The sequence below is a fragment of the Equus quagga genome, chromosome 20 (genome assembly GCF_021613505.1).
Source record: "Equus quagga isolate Etosha38 chromosome 20, UCLA_HA_Equagga_1.0, whole genome shotgun sequence".
In the NCBI taxonomy this organism is placed as follows: domain Eukaryota; kingdom Metazoa; phylum Chordata; class Mammalia; order Perissodactyla; family Equidae; genus Equus; species Equus quagga.
This window is the reverse complement of record NC_060286.1, coordinates 13,536,435-13,555,687: the sequence shown is the minus strand read 5'-3', so window position 1 is coordinate 13,555,687 and position 19,253 is coordinate 13,536,435. Positions and strand designations below refer to the sequence as shown.

At 42.2% G+C, this 19,253-nt stretch overlaps 1 protein-coding gene across 9 annotated transcripts in view; it reads right to left on the bottom strand.

Annotated features, from left to right (window-relative positions):
* LOC124231003 (DNA repair protein RAD51 homolog 2) overlaps positions 1–19,253 on the bottom strand; it is a 560,668-nt gene that overhangs the window by 145,376 nt on the left and 396,039 nt on the right. For all 9 annotated transcript variants that reach the window (XR_006886344.1, XR_006886345.1, XM_046647615.1 and 6 more), the window contains one exon: positions 17,711–17,807. Coding sequence is in view for 7 of the 9 variants with exons in the window: in XM_046647615.1 (XP_046503571.1) it covers positions 17,711–17,807 (97 nt within the window). In the remaining 2 variants the exon portion in view is untranslated. The remainder of the gene's footprint in view (positions 1–17,710; positions 17,808–19,253) is intronic.

The window sequence follows — 19,253 nt, the reverse complement described above, 5'->3', positions numbered from 1 at the left end:
ATTCCCTAAGCATCACATCCAGAAAAAACATTTCCCATGATTATTCATTTCTTGTGGTTAGAGGAACTAACTCTGTTAGTGTCCAATCCCAGCAGCTCGGTGTTAGTTCCCTCACCACATCTCAGGCAGAGATCCTGACTCTACCATAAGTTGGGATGTTTCATAGCAAACAATTCTGCATTTAAAGATGCTTCTTTAGGGGGACTTAATGAAAGTAATTACTATCTTTACTATTATTGTTGTTGTTGTTAGGGAAGTACTGTGGATTGTTCCAAGAGCAGACTGAGAACTCCATGCCCCTAGCACAGAGGGGCCTGCAGCAGCTATTCTCCAGGCACCTCAACCACCCTCTGACTTTCATCTCCAAACATAACAAAAGCTTAATCTAGCAGGAACTATTTGGCTTTATGATCTTGGAAGATGCTTAATGTCCAGCTGGATTCATGTTTGCCCTTTCCCTCTCTCTACCTCTCTCTGATTCTTTCTCCCTGCTTGAAAATAAGTTTTTTTTTAACCGTTGGGCCTGCCATTTTCTCATCCGGAGCCCTGAATCGTGGTGCTGGTGATGAGAGATGACCTCTCTGTGGCTCATCTCACTGCCCGTACCAGTGGCACTGACTTGGCTTTTACTTTAATAACTGGAAAGTGGGCAGCAGATACCCACATGTGATGAGGCTGCTCTGTCTCAAACGCTTCCTATCAGACAGATGAAACAGAGCTGCCTTTCTTAGTGGAGAACATGAGCTATCTTTTATGCCCTCTTAGTTAATGAAGGGTCTTGCTGTAAGAATAGCTTTCCCAGGCCATTAGCAAGATAATTCACTAAATAATCTGTTAACATTCTAAGAACTAAAAATGGAACACCAATCTTCAAGTGGCACAGGAACACCATAAAATAGAGTGATGTTGCATCAAAGATATGTTCACAGGCCTAATTGTTTAATAACCGGTATTATGACATGACAGCAAGGATCTTTTCCCTCTGTTTTATAAGCGCCTTCCCTCTCAGTCTTGTCTATAAGCTGAGATCAATGGCATCTTTTCCAATAGAAAGTGCATTTGGTTTCAATTCACTTTCATAACAACAGAGACTAACCCCTAACAAGATGGAGAACATTAAGCTCCATTGTTCAGGCTGAGGATGACTGACTTGGGTGGCAGAGAGCGAACAGTCTCTTCTCTGGAGAAGAAAATGCCTGTGGGTAGCAAATCTCATTCCCAAATAGCCTCCTTTCTTTTAAATGACAGGGAAAGAAAATCAAATAATCATCTCAAATCATAGAACTGGAAGGAACTTAAAAAAAATCATCATCTGACTCAGCCTCCTCTAGAAGGTTTTGTTTCTTAAATAATTACATAAACCCCAAGGCGTTGTGGTTTCATAAGGTCTAAGGGCACAGCAAGGTTTTTTATAAATTATTTTAGTAAGCCCCTTCTAGAGTCTTTCATATCTTAAATAATGAGAAAATGAATGAGATTCTTTAAGATTTGGCAGCTTTCAGATTTTACAGGTTGTTCAGTGGAAAACGTAGGAATAGGATTCAAGTTGTACCCTTTTGGCAAAAGGAAATGCCCATGCCACTGGTTCATGTCTCAGACGATCAGAAACTCACCCTCCATCACTGTATTCTTATTCAGAAACACCCTGCCAGTTACATTCTCTTTTCTCTTACTGACAGAAAGGAAGGCATGTTGGACAAGCTAATACAATGGAAGAGCTCTGATGCACAGAATGTCCGAATGAAGGGTCCTTCCGAGGAAAAAAGAGAAAAAAACCCACCCAAATGGGGAATTATGTAATTCTACCCTTGATATCATTTAGAAAACAGCAGGGGGAAACATACCATCCACTGTATGTTCCTCGAGAACCTCCAATCAAGGGCTCTAGGCATTTAAAAACATGTTTCCTAGCTTCAGAATGTCTATAAATAAATTTAATAAGGATGAAAAAAAAAATCACTGCATCATTTACAGTTCTCTCTCAACTCCAGCTGACAAAAATCCAGTCCAGATGTTTGTTTTGCAAGAACAACAGCAAGAGGGTGAACTTCAGTCTTGAGTACAAAAGCCCCAGAAGAAGGGGATGTGTTTGATGAGAGAAGGGACAGCAAGGTTGGCAGGGAGGGTGCGGACAAACCTGGCTTGATACTGATTTAACAAAAACACAGTAATTAATTTATTTTGTGTCTAAGAAATCCAGTTTATTAGCCTTTCCCCTGTCTCATCACCCCTTTCAAAGCCACAGGGGCTTGGCTGGTGAAGCCTGAAATGGTTGTTTCATAACCTTTGCTTTTAAATTAAACAAATGACCTCAGATTTTGGAGCAGTTGTTGACTCAGGGGAAAGTATGCCATTAAAAGTGTGCCAGAAGCAGATTTAATTGGTACAAGTCCCAAAAAGTGCTCGAAAGAGCACAGGCTTCCCGCATATAGATTTCAGGGAAATTACTCAAAGGCTGCTCAGCTTTGTCAGAATTTGAGATGTGAAACAAGGCAGCTGAAAGACTCCATATCAAAAGGGTAAATTCAATTCAGGAGATATTAATCTGATTACCTAAGTAAGGCCGTGAATCGGATATGCTCCATTGTGCGCTCTTGTTCAACCTGGACAGCTGGAGGAGCCAATAGCTTCCTTTTCCCTGCCATATAATTAAGTTTTAAGAGACGATCAAGTTACGGATACAAAGTTTTAAGAAATATTTCATTCAGGAGTGGCATTTACAGTGCTTGCCTGTTGCAAGAGACATTGTTCACTTTATTTCCTTGAGCCACGCTGGAGAGTGTGTGGATCAGGGCCTAGGGGCTTGGTGTTTGCGTTTCAGGCTACAATAAACGCCCTCTGTGCACCTGCCTGGAGGAAAAACCAGTCCAGCCGCCTCCCGAGACAAAAGAGCCCTGTCTTAAGTGCTGAAAACCCAGACGTGAACTGACCCTGTCAAATTCCAGCTAGAAAAAAAAATCAATTTTTTCATCCAATCCAAGAGAAGCTGTCATGTAGGTTTCTGGATTTCCTTTCTCATCCCCACTGAGTCTGAACAACAGTGATCTGTCAACAGAAGTCACCTCCTTTCTCAGGAGTCTCCTTGCCTTTCCAGATTCCTTTCCTGATGGCGCAATCTGTTGTCCGGCACACCATAATCTGTCTTCCAGTGATCAACATACACTCTCCTGCTCTTTCTCCACCAGGCCCTTCACACTGGAACCTCACTTTAGTCATTAAGGACATGCCTGTTCATCCTCCCAAAGAGACAGCATTACCAGCTATGTGTTGTCAAAGATTTCCTGAATACACACTTAACACAAACTCCAGGTACACTTAGAATTGCAAGAATGTTTATCAGTAGGCAATAGATCTTATAGTTCCTCCATGCCCATATGGTTCCCGATGCCAGGTGGTCATACTGGGTCACATATACCAATCTTAGATGACTTCTCCTGGGAGAGCTCTTCAGCTTGGGCTTGTTCTAATTCATATCTAGAATCAATCGTGCTAGTCTCAGCTGATTTGTGCATTCTCATGAAGAAAAAGTGATTTCTCACAAAATTTGAAACCCAGCTAGACGAGGTTTATTTGTGAATTTGTGAAGAACCAGAGCCATGACAACTTTACCCCAGGTCACAGATGAATAAACTAAGGAGGGCAAGGCAATTACACCAACTTGAGAGTGCAACTTGGTTATAAAACCAGAAAAGGATCCCTGAATTGCAATCTCCTACTTCTCTAAGTCAATCCTGAAGAGAGGACGAACTTAATTAAATGATGATTTTGATACTTAAAACTGCCATAGATAATAAGGCTTTAGCTGAAAACCATTTTTGAATATATTTGGTGATGAACAGCTAAACTTTTAAGGGTTAACAGCTTCCTCAAGGTTGCTTCAATAGCTTCTCCAAACTCTAGCCCCGAGGGGCAGAGAAAACAGATGATCAGTACAGGAAAGCCAGGTTCCCTAACATGACCATTCCAGCAGGATGTGCTTAATTGTTTGTGTCTGGAGAGAGCATAGAAACCAAGTACAGTTTATCTGATTTGGTGCTCATTAAACAGCTGGCCAAGAAAAATAGTCACCCGCCACAGGTGCTAAGCTACATTGAGCTACCTTGGCCAGCCTGGAGAGTTCCCAGTGAAACATGGGGCTGATATACAGCCTGCCGCTTTATGAGTGGGTCCAACTCAGTGATGGAGGTTGTCTGTTGGCTGAAATCCAGGACCCAATATACACTGACTCACGAAGACTGATCAAGAAGTCCACCTTCGTTCTGTCCTGATGTCTTAAGATGGTGGCCCAAGGCACCACAAGGTCACAATGATCTTTCCTTTCCTTGGGTGCCACTGACATTAAAAATCTGCCTCCCTCATTCTGGCAATTCACTAGGGGCTGTGCTGTAGTGTGACATTAACTGTTTGATGTGTGTAGACCTCATATTCTGGCTTTTCCTTATTTTCTTATCTTTTCCTATCCTAACCACTGTAGTGCCACACATACAGCCAGTTTAGATGTAAGGTTTAGCTTCCTGACAGTATGCAGGAATTCTAGGGTTCCAACCAGACAAGGGTGGTGAAGTTAGAATTAGCCTTTATGTTCTAGAAGGTAGAGGCCAAGCCTGATACTGTTCGTTACCCTTGAACACCCAGCAAGCATTTCACACTCTAGATGCTCCATAGGTGAAAGAATGAACGATTGAAAGACTGGAGCCAATGCCCAAGTTTTGGGTTCACTCTCACTCTTCTTGGGACAGTAAAGAGCTCTGCAATGAAAACAAGGAAAGGAGAAATTTGAACTGTCCTCATGACATCAGTGGCAGGCATACATATGATGACGCACTGGGATGTGGGAAGAAAATATTAGAACCTATCTCATTTTTTTAAAATCTCTATTTCTGATGTATTTTATATAACTTATTATATAGTAGCACTATATTTTACAGATAACAGTTTTATATATTTTGGGGTAATATGCTCAAAAATGATGGGTTGTAGATTAAAAAAATGTGAAGATCTCTGTTCCAGATAGCCAATAGAATATAACAGTGACAAAGGGATACACCAAAACGAGGGGGAGGTCCAGCTTGGGGTTTGCTTTATTCATCTTTAAAGCTAAACGGAGAAGCCTGTCTGAAGCTTGAAAGAGAAAATATCACCTTGCCCTTTGAAGAAGCAAACTTTGCAGGCATCGCCTGATGTAACCCCCTATATATGTGGCTGAGGGAACTGAGGCCCAGAGAAGTTAACCGACTTGCTCAAAACAACACAGATGGTTTGTGGCAGAGCTGGCCCTGGAACACAGGTCTACTAATTCCAAATGCAGTGCTTTATCTGCTGGTAAAACACACTGCTTCTCTAATGCCTGTCTGTAAAGAGATTTCAGGGTGTGGACAAAGAAATGCCACGATTATTATGTTGAAGCACGGAGCCCTCTCAACTCTGGCAATGACTGAAATACATGATCATAAGCTGTCTGAGGTATTAACGTCTTGTAGAGCTGAGTGTAGCATACTGGTCAAGAACACAGGCCCTGAGCCAGACTCTCTAGGTTCAAATCCCAACTAATCACCAGTCAGGTGATCATCAGCAAGCTATGTAAACGCTCTGTGTCTGTTTCTTTGTTTGTAAAATGGGGGTAATACTTGAACCCCACAAAGCTGTTGAGAGTTTTCAAGCTTAGTATAGTGCCTGACACATAATAGGCACTCAATATTATTATAATCACTAAAAAAAGGAACATAAAACATGTATTTATTTCCATAGTGCTGTTTATTACTTTAAATCACTTGCTATTTTCTCTACCTAGCAAAGAATTACAGATAGGCATTTCTAACTATTTGCACCTTGATAAATGGAGGGCTCACCTGATGCTGCTCAGAAGCCTAGTGCACCAAAGAAATCTCTCCCAGGTTGATGAGGTGGGAAATCCAAACCAGACCTGGCCACCCAGACTTTAGAATGGGTAAGCTTATTATCAAGTTCCCACTGCCTAAGAAATTTAGGGCTATCCCCACCCAAAAGTGATTCCCCTCAAAAAGAACAAAGTCCAAGTTCTCTAGTTTCATCTCCATCCGCCTAACCTATAAACTGCTGCCTGAGAAATCTCTTTGAACCACAAAATGATCCTATCACTTCCCTGTTTCAGTAGCTCCCCATCATCCTCAGGAAAGAATTCACATGACTAGCACGGGGTACAAGACCTTTCATAATCTGGCCCCTGCCTTTCTCTACAGAACAATCTCTCACCACTCCCCTCCATGCTGGCCATCACGGACCTCCCACGGGTCTGTCTCCCTGGGCACCCTACCTCTAGTCCATGACAGGGACCTTTCCCTTGGCCAGGAGCATTTTCCCCTCTTCTTTCTCCTCTTGGGAACCACTACTGATCCTTCAAGACCCAGCTCAAGTGTCTCCTCCCTGAAAAGCCTTCCTAGAGAGCTATCATCCCCAAACTAGCACTGCTCTGTGCTTGCCCAGGAAATCCAGAACCTAGAGCCCTCATGGCACACTTTGTGTACTCACACACCATGATTCCCCAACCACCTGACTGTGAGCTTCCCAAAGGGCATGGGCGGTAGCTTTTATCTCTGTATCCCTCATATCTGCCTAGCACAGGACCTAGTAGGTAGCAGGCACTAATAAATATCCTTATTGTAAATCAGATTGAACAACTTCAGTCACCACTCTCATGCGAATGTGAGAGATTTCTCCTTCAAAAGCAGAGCTATTAGGCTCCTGGTCTTTCCTTTCTGACACTTTCCCTGTGCTGCCTGTTGTTATTTATCACACACAGTCAGTATAGATACATAGTTAAAGCTGACTGCACTCAGAAGGATTTTTGGAATACACATGATATATCGGTGAGAAAAATCACAATGGCAGTTTCATGCTTCCTTTAGGTAAATATAGGTCTAAAGCTTTATATAATTCTTTGATTGCCCCCTTGTAGTTATAGGTGCTCATTTATTCATCAAATATATATTGAGTAACTACTATTACCAAGCACTATTCTAGGTCTGGGGCTCTAGTAGTGAACAAGAGAGACAAAGACTCCTGACCTCAAGGAGCTTACATTCTAATGACCCTAAGATAGCATTTTCTTGCTGATTTATCTTAATTTTGTGCTATGACATCAACGTGCAAGCTATTTCCCTTGGTTCCAGTCTGGTCTCTGGAGGAGCAAGGAGTGTTCTTCCTGGCTGGGCCTTGGATCCACTCCTTGGGCTCTGGCAGCCACTTACTCATGCTTGTTTCCTGGGCTCTACCTTTAAAGATGGCCAGTTATTTACTCTATCTCTGGTCTAGGCTCTCTTGGGGGTATATTTCCTTGTCATTCAACTCGGAAGCAGTTTATTTTGGCACTTTTCTAGCCTCCTTTATCTATATATGATATTTAAAAACAAAAAGTTTGCCTCTTTAATCCTTGGCCCACTGGAGTATCATCCATCCTCTACGGCTGGAAGTAATACTCCCAGGAACTTAGATTCTTGTAGCTGCTTTTATGGGCCTATTAGATAGATGCATGGTTAAGAAAATCAACATCAGAACCTAAAAAGGCCTCACTGTCTTCTATTAAAACACAGGAACCCCTCCCCAAGACACACACACATTTGTACTTAACCCATAAAAGGGAGATCCTCTCTTGAGAGTAGAAAGTAATTTTGCCCCAGCATATCATAAATTATGGAAAGGATGCAACTTACAGATATAGAGTTCTCCGCTGCACATACTTCAGTCATCCAGCTGCCATCTTGGCTTCTCTTGTCTTAAGCAGTGGTACATGATGGCTGACCATGGGACACAATCTGTGCTAATGTGTCTGTCATATGTCCCTGAATAGGAGGTGACTTATACACAGGTAACTTTAGGCCTCATATCTCATCAGATAATAATTGTTTAGAGTATGTAGTGGATTCTGGATAAAGAGAACAGACCTCTTTTTCCCCTGAAGAGATACTCTAGAGCTGACTGTGGGTATAAGGAAAAGTAGATCAAAGTGTAGGCAGATGGCTATGTGAGACTAGAAAGAAAATGTTTTCAAATTTTTTTTAAAAATCCAGCATATTGGCTTGAAGGCATGGACTAGCAATGGGTAGATAATATCAAAAATTTGATCTGGAAGAAGGGGAGGATGCTGAGAATGGACATGACTGATGGGATTGATACACAGACAAACTTAGCAAACTTACTAATAATATCTGCTCAGTTGGACAAAGTCCTTCAACTAGAGATTATGTTGGGGTACTCACTTCACAGGTACTCCCTTCTAAAGGAATCTGCCCTTCATGCATATCCCCTTATAAGGGAAAAATGTCCCTTATCCACGGACCCTACTGAAAGGAAAGGTGTACTGGTCACGTTCTTTACTATATGACTTCTTGGTCATGCTCAATTGGACCAAAGGACAACCCATCCTCAGAATTAACAGGTGTAAAAGTAAATTGGGCCAACTAGATCATAAGGTCAAGGGTCAGTGCCATGGAAAGCCAAGGCAGATGTGAGAAGAATGAAGAGAATGACCTAAGTTTCAAACTTTGCAACTCCCAAGTGATCTGGCTATATTTTAATTTCTATTTACACATAGCCATGAGAATCCCAGTTATGTCCTTATAGAAGAACTTAGTGGATAAAAATGTAAGTTCTGAAGCCAGACTCCCTAGGTTGGAATTCTGGTTCTGCCAGTAATTGTATTGCTTTCTAAGCTTCAGTTCCTTGATCTATAAAATAGGATAATGATTACCATCCACCTCAGAGGGTTGTTGTGAGGATTAAATGCAATAATGGATGAACAATGCCAGGCACACAATATATAGTCCATAAATGTTAGCTACTGTTATTAATAGGCGTGATTTTTTTAAAGCAAACTTCAGTGGCTTTCTGTTTCTTGTTACCAAAAGAGCCCTGAAACAGTCTAGTAACTACTCTATCCCAGAGCTGAGGCAAAGCCTGCAGAAAACACCACTAGTGACTCAATGGAGGCATATGGCTACCATGAGTCCTGATGGTACCCTTTCTACATGCCTATCTCCCCTCTCAGGGTATTTTCTCCTTGAGAGCTCAGATGGAGACACATTCATCTTGGTACTTTTGGTGCCTAACACAGATAAGAGACTCAATGAATAAAGCAGTAGCTCTCAAATTGTGGTCCCTAGACCAGCAGTATCAACAACTCCTGAGAATTTGTTAGAAATGCAAATTCTGTGACCCCTCCCCAGACTGACTGAAACTCTGGGAATGGGAGCCCAGCAATGCGTGTATTAATAACCCCTCTAGGTGAGAGAACCACTGGAACAAAGGTTCTGGTAGGGAAACACAACCACCCCACATCCTTGACTAAAGAACAGCCCTACTCTATCTGGGCAGATCATCCATCTTCTTTGATTGAGCATATGGCTTTGGGAGGGATGCACATGGAACTATAAGGGAGGAGGAGAAACATTCCTAGCCAGTCAAATAAGCCTCATCAATCATGTTGATCAAGGAAATGATGTGTTGCCAATGGATTATCTTCACATTCTTCTCACAGGGGCTTCAGGAAAAATCATAAACTCCTTAACATGGCATGCCAGATGTCCATGATCTACACTGACCACTTCCCAAGTTTCATCCCTTGCCATTCTCCTACACGTCCCCTGCACTCCCAGTCAAAGGAGTGGTTGGCAATTCTTTAAATGACCATGCCCTTGCCATCTTTGGTAATGATATATCCTCCATCAGAATGTCATTCTTCCATCTCTGTATCCTCAGCACTAAGTATACTCCTGGTGCATAATGGGTGCCACATTTCCCTAAACATTTGGTGAGTTCACCATTTCCTTACCTCTAATCTCCCCATCCCTAAGCCATCCTATACATGTCATCTAGATAGTCTTCAGAGTGCATAGCTATGATCATTTTAGCATAAAATCTAAATTCAGTCTGGCATTCAAAGTTTGGCTCCAATTTACCTCTAGATTTATTATACATGATCTCCCTACATTTACCCCAAGCCCCAGGCAAATGGGGCTCCTCTGTCCCCTTCCCAACATATCCTGCATTGCCCTACAACACAGATTCCATATTTATTGAGTACCCTCTAGGAACTAGTGGATACAGGAGTAGTCAAGACAAAGTTCTTGTCCTTAAGGAGATTATATGAAAGCAAAGGAGGCAGACAATAAACCCATAAACAAATAAATTTATAATACAAGGTCAGGCAGTGATAAGGGCAATGAAGAAAAACTAAAGTAGGTTTAGGGGATAGATAAGGATGGGATGGGGGTAAGGGTTCCATCTTAGATAGAGAGGTGAAAGACGACTTCTCTGAGAAGATGACACTTGAGCAAGACTGAATGCAGTGAGAGAGCAGACCAAAGGAGGATCTGGACAAGTGCTCCAGTCAGTGGGAACAGCTAGAGCAAAAGCCCAGCAGCAGAAACACTAGTGAGTTTGAGAACAAGAGAGTGGGCTGTGTGGCTAGAACAGACTTTGAGAGGGGGAAAATGACAGAAGATATGGGCAGACATGGCCCATTTGAACTTAATGCCTTAGTTTATAGCATTTCCTGATCTTTATTCCTCTCTGCCTATTGAAATCTTACCCAACTCTCGAGGCCTGTTACATCTTCCTCCCTGGACCCTTCAAATTCTCCTCTGCTGAAAGAGATGGTTCCCTCTTCCTAAATCCTGGAGGCTTTGGTGCACACCAGACTTGTCTGAAAACACCACACACATTCTACTTAATACTGTTTTCCTCCAGAATTATTCTCAAACCACATCGTAAATATCTTAAGGACAGGGACCAAATCTTGCTCTTGTCTGAATTTCCTGTAACATTAAGATAGTCCATGTAGTAGGGGCCCTACCACTCATGAAATCATCAGGTTGAAAGCCACCTGAAGGTTTCTTCATCTAGCCAAAAAGGTTTTTTGGAGGGACCATAGCTCTAAAACTATGCTAATATGTGCAGGAACGCAGTTAATGCATAGGAAATGTCAGTATGACTGAATGAAATACAGTTTAATCCAACTAGTATTTATTGAGTGGCTTACCAAAAAAGTGAAGAAGAGCAAAGCCCTCCAAGAGATTGGAACCCAGGTCAGAGCTCTGCTGGACTATCCTTGGGCCAGATGCCTTTGTCAGACCTTGTTACAATCCTCCCCAAATCCTAGTAAACATCACAAATGCATTCTGAAAGTTTTTCATGCCACATTACAACACAAACTAAGTTATGCCCCAGGCACCACTCCTAGACAGCAGGCCTTCTTCCCTGCTTTATGATCTTTGACCTAGAGGCCTCTGGTGTTTGGTAGAGAATTCTCTTCAATCATGGTAGACAAGCAAGGATCTCCTCTCAGAGAGGAGCCCTCTGGAATCACACTACCTCTTGGCATCCCATTCCCTGGGCTTTTGGCCCCATCATCTCTGTAGTTCAAGCAACTGACAAAACTGGCTTTGGTTCTCTCATCCCTCTGCCTTCATGACACTGAGATGTTAACAGGAACATGTGCAGATATGGGAAATTAGCCAGTCAATCCAAAACGGTGAAGAGGTCTGAGGGTAAGGGAAAAATACTTTCAAAACATCTAGCTCAGCCCTCCCACGAACCACCTCAAAAACTGCTTCCCAAAGAAAACTCTCTGGCTCTCACCTAATCGAATCTTAATGCACCTCATGCTTCAAATGTGTCTTTCTCTGGCAACCTATCGCTAGCAAAACAGAGCTCCTGACCAAGAAGCACTTCCTGGTGGTTGACTTCAACGTTCTCTTTCTCCTTTGATCCCTCAGCTGTGGCTCTATTGCCCCCGGCCGCCCGCCCGGCTGAAACTCCTCAACGAGTTCTCCTCCCTTTTGAGATTTACAGCTTTGAGACATGCGTAGGCTGTGCCCAACCCTCTCAGCTCTAGTTGCCCCCACCTCACATAATATTTAGGCTTTCTTTAGCTGAACACCACAGGTTCTTGGTGCTTTTCATCTTTTTCTATAAATTAGGCCTTTCATGGCAACTGAACAGTTGCTGGAAGTAATATACACCCAGCTTAGTGCCATAGATTCTTGAAAACTAGGGAGAGTGGAGCGTGGGTAGGTGTGTGTCCCCTTGTGAATAGAAGCATGTGAAGTTGTGTGTGTTGATATATGTCTGTGGCTTTGGAATCAAAAATTGAAAGGTCACCAGGACACAAACATTTTAATCCAAAACTCACTCCTAAGAGGCAGCAGTGTCCAAATCGAGGATTTCACAGGAGGGGCTGTGACTTCTATTCCGGGCACCACCACCTCTCACTTACTGTGTGGCCTTTGAGCAATTCCCTTCTCTCCTTCATGCTTCAGTTGTTTGAGGTGGATTAAGTGATTCATCATTTGAAGACATTTTAAAATAGTATGGAAATGCTAATGTTAACAATGTTGATCATAGTTGTTAATATTAACTTTGCAGTCACATGGTGACACTTTATGTTTTCAAAGCACTAATTATCGTCAACTGCACCATACCCCTGAGAGGTGGATTTTTAAAGCTGCTCCACTTGTATTCATTTATACATGGTCTTACCCAAACCAAGGAACATGTCGTTTGGGGTTGGGCTGTGGAGGGCCTTGGAGCTAAAGTGTGGAGAGAGTTCTGCTAACTTGACCAACCCAGCCCAAAGTTTGTGGTTAATGGATTACAAATTTGGGTAATGCTGGACAATAAATTACAACTACAATAATAAAGCTGAAAGGACACACAATTTAAGCAGAAACACCAGTGTTTTTTATCGGAAATGAAAGAAACCATTGATCATAGCAACTGTCTGAGATTAGCAGGGAGCCACATTTTCAAACATCCTGCAGTAAATCCAGAGCAGATCCAGCTGGAAAGCAAGAGTGGAAATAAAACTTGAAAATTCATACCACGCTTTGAAGTCGGCTTCTTTCACAACCTTGAGTCCCTGATTCGCCCTACACATTCTGAGCTGTTCTTGCTTGTTGAATTTATTTTAAGAGACACAAGCCACGTACTTGCATATAATCTTTCAAATGGACTCCAGCTTTTTGCAGGGATGGTTTGTTTGAGAATGTGAATCCCCAAAATACTTTCTCGTGCACATGAAATCAGCCATCAATTCAACCAGAATAAAAAGGCTTCCAATACTAAAACTAGGAACCATTCTTGGTTTTAGTAAGTACTGCTTTTTCTCTTGTGTTCTTTCCTTGACCCATCCATGCACTTTTAGTTTTTAAGTGCTATTATCTACCAAAAACTATGAATGTAGATAAAAGTATCCTAACATGCCAGATGCTGGGAATGCCAGAATGGCAGTTTAATAATGTCTTCCTTTCTATGAAGCCTTCTGGGGCTCTGAAATGGGCTGTGTCACCACACTGAAGTAACTGCTACTAAATCATCAGAGGAAAGAAAGCCAATGGTCTATGTTGAGCAGAGCATCAACCTTGCACAGGGCCCACTGTCCCCTGTACATCAACCTCACCTACCAACTGTGCCCAGGTAGACAGGGGCTTAGCAAGTCCTTCTGCTCAAATCCCAGTTGACTTCAGAATAGGATATGGTGTCTTAGGCCAGATGGACCGTTAGATCCCTTCTTTACTGATCACTATGGGGAAAAGGGATATTCCCTATGACTGAGATCCCATCATCCTTAGTGTCTTCTATGACCACCAGGAAGAATTGGCAAGGGTATCCAAGAAACATGTCCTTGGCCACGGAACAGTCACAATAACCTAGTCACTAACCAGTCACTGAACTCTGTAATAACCAAGATGCCTGAGTTTCCATCAACAAAACAAAAAACTAAAGCAGAAAATACTTTGACTCACAGAGCCTGGTTGAGAACAAAGTAGATTATAAAACCAAAAATCCTACTTTCTGCCCTTAGGTTGACAGTATAACTTTGGTCAACTTGCATGAGTCTTGAAAGTTTCATTCTCCCAACTGAACGAAATAATGTTTGTGAAAGGCAGGCTGAAAATTGACAGGCACACTGCACGTATGAGGAGTTAACTAAATAGAGAAAATTCAATTTGCTCTCTCATTCCTTCTCAAGACACAGAGCCATGGGGCAAGAGCAACGCTGGGAAAGTCCTTGGCCTTTGGGGTCCACTTATCCCTTCTTTGGCTCTCCTGCCTGGGAGCTCAACAATTCAACAGTGGAATGAAACCTCAATGAAGGGAATCACACCGTGGACCCAAGCGGTGAACATGGGTCTACATAATCCAAGCAACAACCCAGCCACAAATTTAATAAGGAAAAAAATCCAGCAACACAAAAACAAAGAACTCTCAACTTTACAAACTCTGGGAGGGCAACAGCTGGTCAGCCGAGATTAAAGGAGCGTGAGAGAGCGCCTCCCCATCTCCTGACTTCTCCTCCCCCAGAGAGGTCCCTGCAGCCAGCCGGGGCTCGTTTTTATAGCCCTGTGCAGATGACCTTGTTCCAGCTAAGATAGGGGCTCTTTTGATCTCAGCAGGGGGATGCTCTGGGTCTGCAGCTGGCAGATATTAATAGTACAGGATCCACTGGGGTGGAAGAGATCTCTCAGTTGGGCCAGGTCACTTGAATTCCCTGTTCTGTGTTAGAGCAGAAGGGACTTCGTTTCCCCAAATCAGCCCCTGCTGGGTACTTCTCTCAGGTCAACTCAGATCATTTTATCACTGGCTGCTCTTGGCCACTTGTTCTCACCCCACAACTGTTTTCAAGGGAGCACTGTTTAAGCAGCACCCTCTGCTCTGAAGCTGAAAGCTATTAGGGGACAGGTGAACCCTGAGCTCACCCCATCACAGTGTGTTTCTCACTCTCGCTGGTTTGTACACACTACTTCTCGTGTACACATTTGTGTGGGAGAGAGGCAGAGAGAGCAAGAGACAGACAGACAAGACCAGAGTGTTTAGAGTGAGAAAGAGATAGCAATATGGGGAGAGGAGGCTGTTATAGTTATGCCAAAGCATCAGTACTAAGATTTCTGAAGATCCTTTCCATCATGTTTAATCTAGGACCACAGGTCATGCTTCCTACTCTGTAATCAGAATTTTAAAACCCCATCAATGAGTGAATGTTCCTGATCTTCAGACTCACATCATGAGCTTACAATGTTAGAGTTAGAAGAGACTTCAGCAATCTCATATGCAGCTAACTTGTCATTTAGCAGAAAAAAAAAACAGGCCCAAAGTGATTAAAAGACCTGCCCAAGATCACAGAGCTAGTAACACAATGGCAAAGCTGATACAACAAATGCTTGAAACAACAAAGCAATTGATACATATTAATCATAGCAACATTAACACCATTGTAATGATCTGAATAGGTATAAATCTTTGAAGACGTTTGTCCCACTTTAATTCACTAGTAAGGAACTTCATTACAGACTTAGGGAAAAATATTTCTATAGCTTCTTTACCTGCTCAGTTACATATGGAAAAGATCCAGAAAAATCCACTATTTCCATTCTATCTTGGATTTCATAATAAGAAAAAGGTGTCTAAGGATGAGCTGGCAATTCTCCCCTCGCCATGAACATGACATTTCCTTGAAGTGATAACACTGGAGCCCCAAAGCAATTTCCCCTGTATCTGTTTTACTCCTCTTCTTTGCTTAAGATAAACCAGGAAGGCAAGACAAAGCAAGCTACTATTATTTATTGGTTTTCAAACAAGGAAACAAGCTCAGGAAACATTCCTCAGAGCTGAATAAATATGTGTGTGTGTGAAATAATTAGAACAACAATTTCTAATGATGTTCACAGGTGCTTTATGTGATTCTCATGGTTACTGTTCTTACAAAGTATTTACTATGGTATTTGTTCAGCATTTATTTACAGCCTACTATGTACCCAGAACTTTGCTAGTCACTCAGGCACAACAGGGATACAAAACGAAGACAACTTAGTTTGTCTTTAAAAAAATCTACCCATCGGGTTGGGAAACCATGAAAAGTTAAATTAATTTTTCTAGACCTTTTCTTTATATAGCTGAGCAGGGAGAGGGACCACAGAGAAGGAAGAGAGAGTGAGACCAACGTGAACTGGAACAGGCAAGGAGGTTTTGTGGAAGAGGTGTTCTTGAAATAAACCTTGAAGCAGTGGGAGGATTTGGGAAGAAAAGAAGCAGTAGAAGTGAAAAAGGGAAATGCTTTTCTAGATAGGGAGAGCTGTCTCTGCAGAGGCTTGGAGGCAGGAGTGGGGAGCTGCCGGCAGAAAGTTGGCACGCTTGGTGTAGGAGCTTCACCCGAGGTAGTAGTGAGAACTGAAGTTGAACAGGAAGGAAAGGACAGCCTACAGAGAATCAAGAAGCACCAGCTTTATCTAGTGGTGTTTTGGAAACTGATCCATGCAAAAGAAAAGAAAAAACCCTGATGTTTAGCATTTGCTGATTTCCATGGTATAAATACTTCTACCCTGGCTGATTTCAAGCTAACAAACCACAAATTTCTGAATATTTTAGAATTGGCTTATTGATTTTAGCCCACTCTCAGAAAATGGGCTGAAACAATTCCAAGATTTCTGAGTAGAAGAGTGACACAGTAAAAGGAAGCCAGACTGGGGAAGTTTAGTCTGGAAGTGGCAGAATGGAAATGATAGAGGCTGGCGCTGGGAAGACTATTTTGGAATTTATTAAAATAATCCAGTTGTGAGTTTAGTAAGTCAGCTGATCACAATACAAACGACAAAAAAGAGGACAGAGGAAAGATATGTTCGGAAAGAAGAACCAAGAAGCCTTGATGATGAAAGAAGTGTAAGGATGGAGAAAGAGTCAATGATTCTGGTTTTCAGTCCACATGATGGGGGAGTGGTAAAGCATCATTGAATGTGGAAATAAGGTACACAGAGCATTTTATAATTTTCATAAATAAGTAATTAGTTTTCACTCTGAAAACCACCACCGAGAAGCAGGAAAAGTAGGGGTGGGGTCCTTGCAATTTGTGAGACCATAAACGTAGGTCGACTGATGGCAAACCACCTAGGCAGCCAGGAGCCTTGCTAGGCCTAGAAGGTCCATATATCCCATCATGAATAGTTCTCAGAAAATGCAAAGTGCAGACGCGCCTGGAACAGCTATGCACATCTACCCAGGCCCACAGCATTCTGCCCTGAAAGAAGTTAGACTACAACTAGCAGAACTCAGAAATGTCAAGTAAGAACTTCAATAAAACCAGAAACCACCGACCGGCTCAGTGGTGTAATTCCCCTTGCTACGTAAACCAGGGCCAGCCTGACCTTTGCTCGCATGGGAGGGTGGAGAAAATTTTGCAGATTTACCAATGTGGAGAGTTTTTCTTAATCTTTCTGTAAAGCTGCTTGGGAATGCCATGTCTCCAGCACATGATACTGGTGTACTCTTTAAGCCAGTCCAAACGTACCCAGCACAAACTAAAGGCTAAATTGCTATGAGACCACCAGTAAAGCCAACCTTTGAGCATCTGCCTCAAAAACAAAGTCATTTAGCAGTCTACCAGCCCGCATACTAAAGACCCAAAACATCCTAAGAGGAGCAAAAAGCCTCCAGCTGGATGTGATAGATGCTTGTAAGGATGACTCCTTCAGGTGGAAAAGGAAGCTCACTTTATAGAGACAGGGCAAGGGACTCTCCAAATATACGGGATCAGACTCTGGGAAAGGTGGTCAAGCCCAAATCCCCAGGCTCCAGCTGGGTTCACTGGTCAGGGCCTGTTAGCTGTGTCTCCCAGCTCTCAACAGGGAGGCCTTGGGCTGCATGTCAGTGTCAAGTTTCAGCCCCTCTAGGACAGATCTCTTACCTTCAGACGGGGACAAATCATCAGCTGGAGACACCAGGTCTGCCTGAGAAGCTGGGGCTCCGCTCAGATGGGTGGTAATTTGATTCGTCAAGATAACCTGTGAACAGACAGGGAGAAGGTGGGGGGAAGGGAAAAGAGAGAAGACCAAATTAATTATTAGAGCCATCAAAAGACACGCTGTGGTTTAGGGGAAGGCTGAGAAGTACACAGGTAGGAAAACGCCAGCTCTGACTTTCATCAATTTTGTCTTCAGGCCAGGAGAGCTGGCAAAGCCTATAGGTCATTCAAAACACAGAAAACTGAGGAAACAGGCTGACTTTTTTCAGAGCTTAAACCACTAATCAATTCTTCCTAAATGCTGAGTAAACTGGAACTAAGAGGTGTTGACATATTAGCTGAATAACAGAAGGCAACGCAGAGAATTAAGATGCATATGTACACATTTTATCAAACTTTAACTTTTAAGATTATACCCACAACCCAAGATACTGCTAGTGCTGAATAAAAGCAATAATTTAAAATTTGGATGCCTGTGGCTTCTTCCCTTGTTAACTCAAAAGTCAGAGTTTTATTTCCAAATTTGTGAAATTGGAATAAGACTCATCTCTAAAGGAATAACATTCTTCTTTTAAATTAGTCAAATTCTAACAAAAGAATTCCAAAGTCTCACTATGTATTTAAAAAAAGACAAAATAATATAATCCTATCTATACAAAATGAAGTTCATAACATTTAAAATTCCTAAAAAGGACTCTAAAATTGCCTAATTCACGTGGTCCACTGCCATATAATATTTTCCCATTTGGTTTATCAAGAAACTATTCTTTTCCTTAAAAATCCTCATTTATAAAATTTATTGTTTAGAAATGTAAAAGAAGGATAAAATACAGATTCTCTTCTGGAAAATTGCAACATGACTAACAGCAATCTTTTCCCAAGGTTTGGGTATTCCCACCATGGGTAGAAGCTGTGAGTATCTTGGTCCCTCTGAGGAAATGTCCCTTCTAAAAAGGGTACTAGGCATTTAGTGCCTGGAATAGGCATCTAGCTGGACTGTCTTGGTCTACCCCGATGGTCAGCTATGGTTTTGTTGCTATCCTGATTTGAATGGAAATGGGAATTGTCTCCATTCTTTATCGTCCAGCTTTTCAGCCACACCTCTGTTGCTCTCTCTGGAATGGACCAGTGACACGTTATAAATCCTATACTAATGGCAGCTTAATTGAGGGCTGAGAGGGGAACACAATGGCAAGGTCAGGTAAAGAAACGAAGCACTCTATCACCCAAGACAACCTTTCCAAGGTCTCTGTGTGTCAAGTAGGCTCGTGAGTCTCCAGCTGCTCTGTAGTGATGACCAGACAATATAGCATTCCGCTGAGTATTTGCTAATCTTATCCCCCATATTCTTTTGTATTGATACTTTTCATCTGGACTGGTAAGAATCACTATGTCTTCCGTTAAAATGGCTTTACATGGTCAAGTAACAGCTTACTCTTTTAAGAAACACATCATTCATGTCCAGGAGCATGAATAAGGAATTATG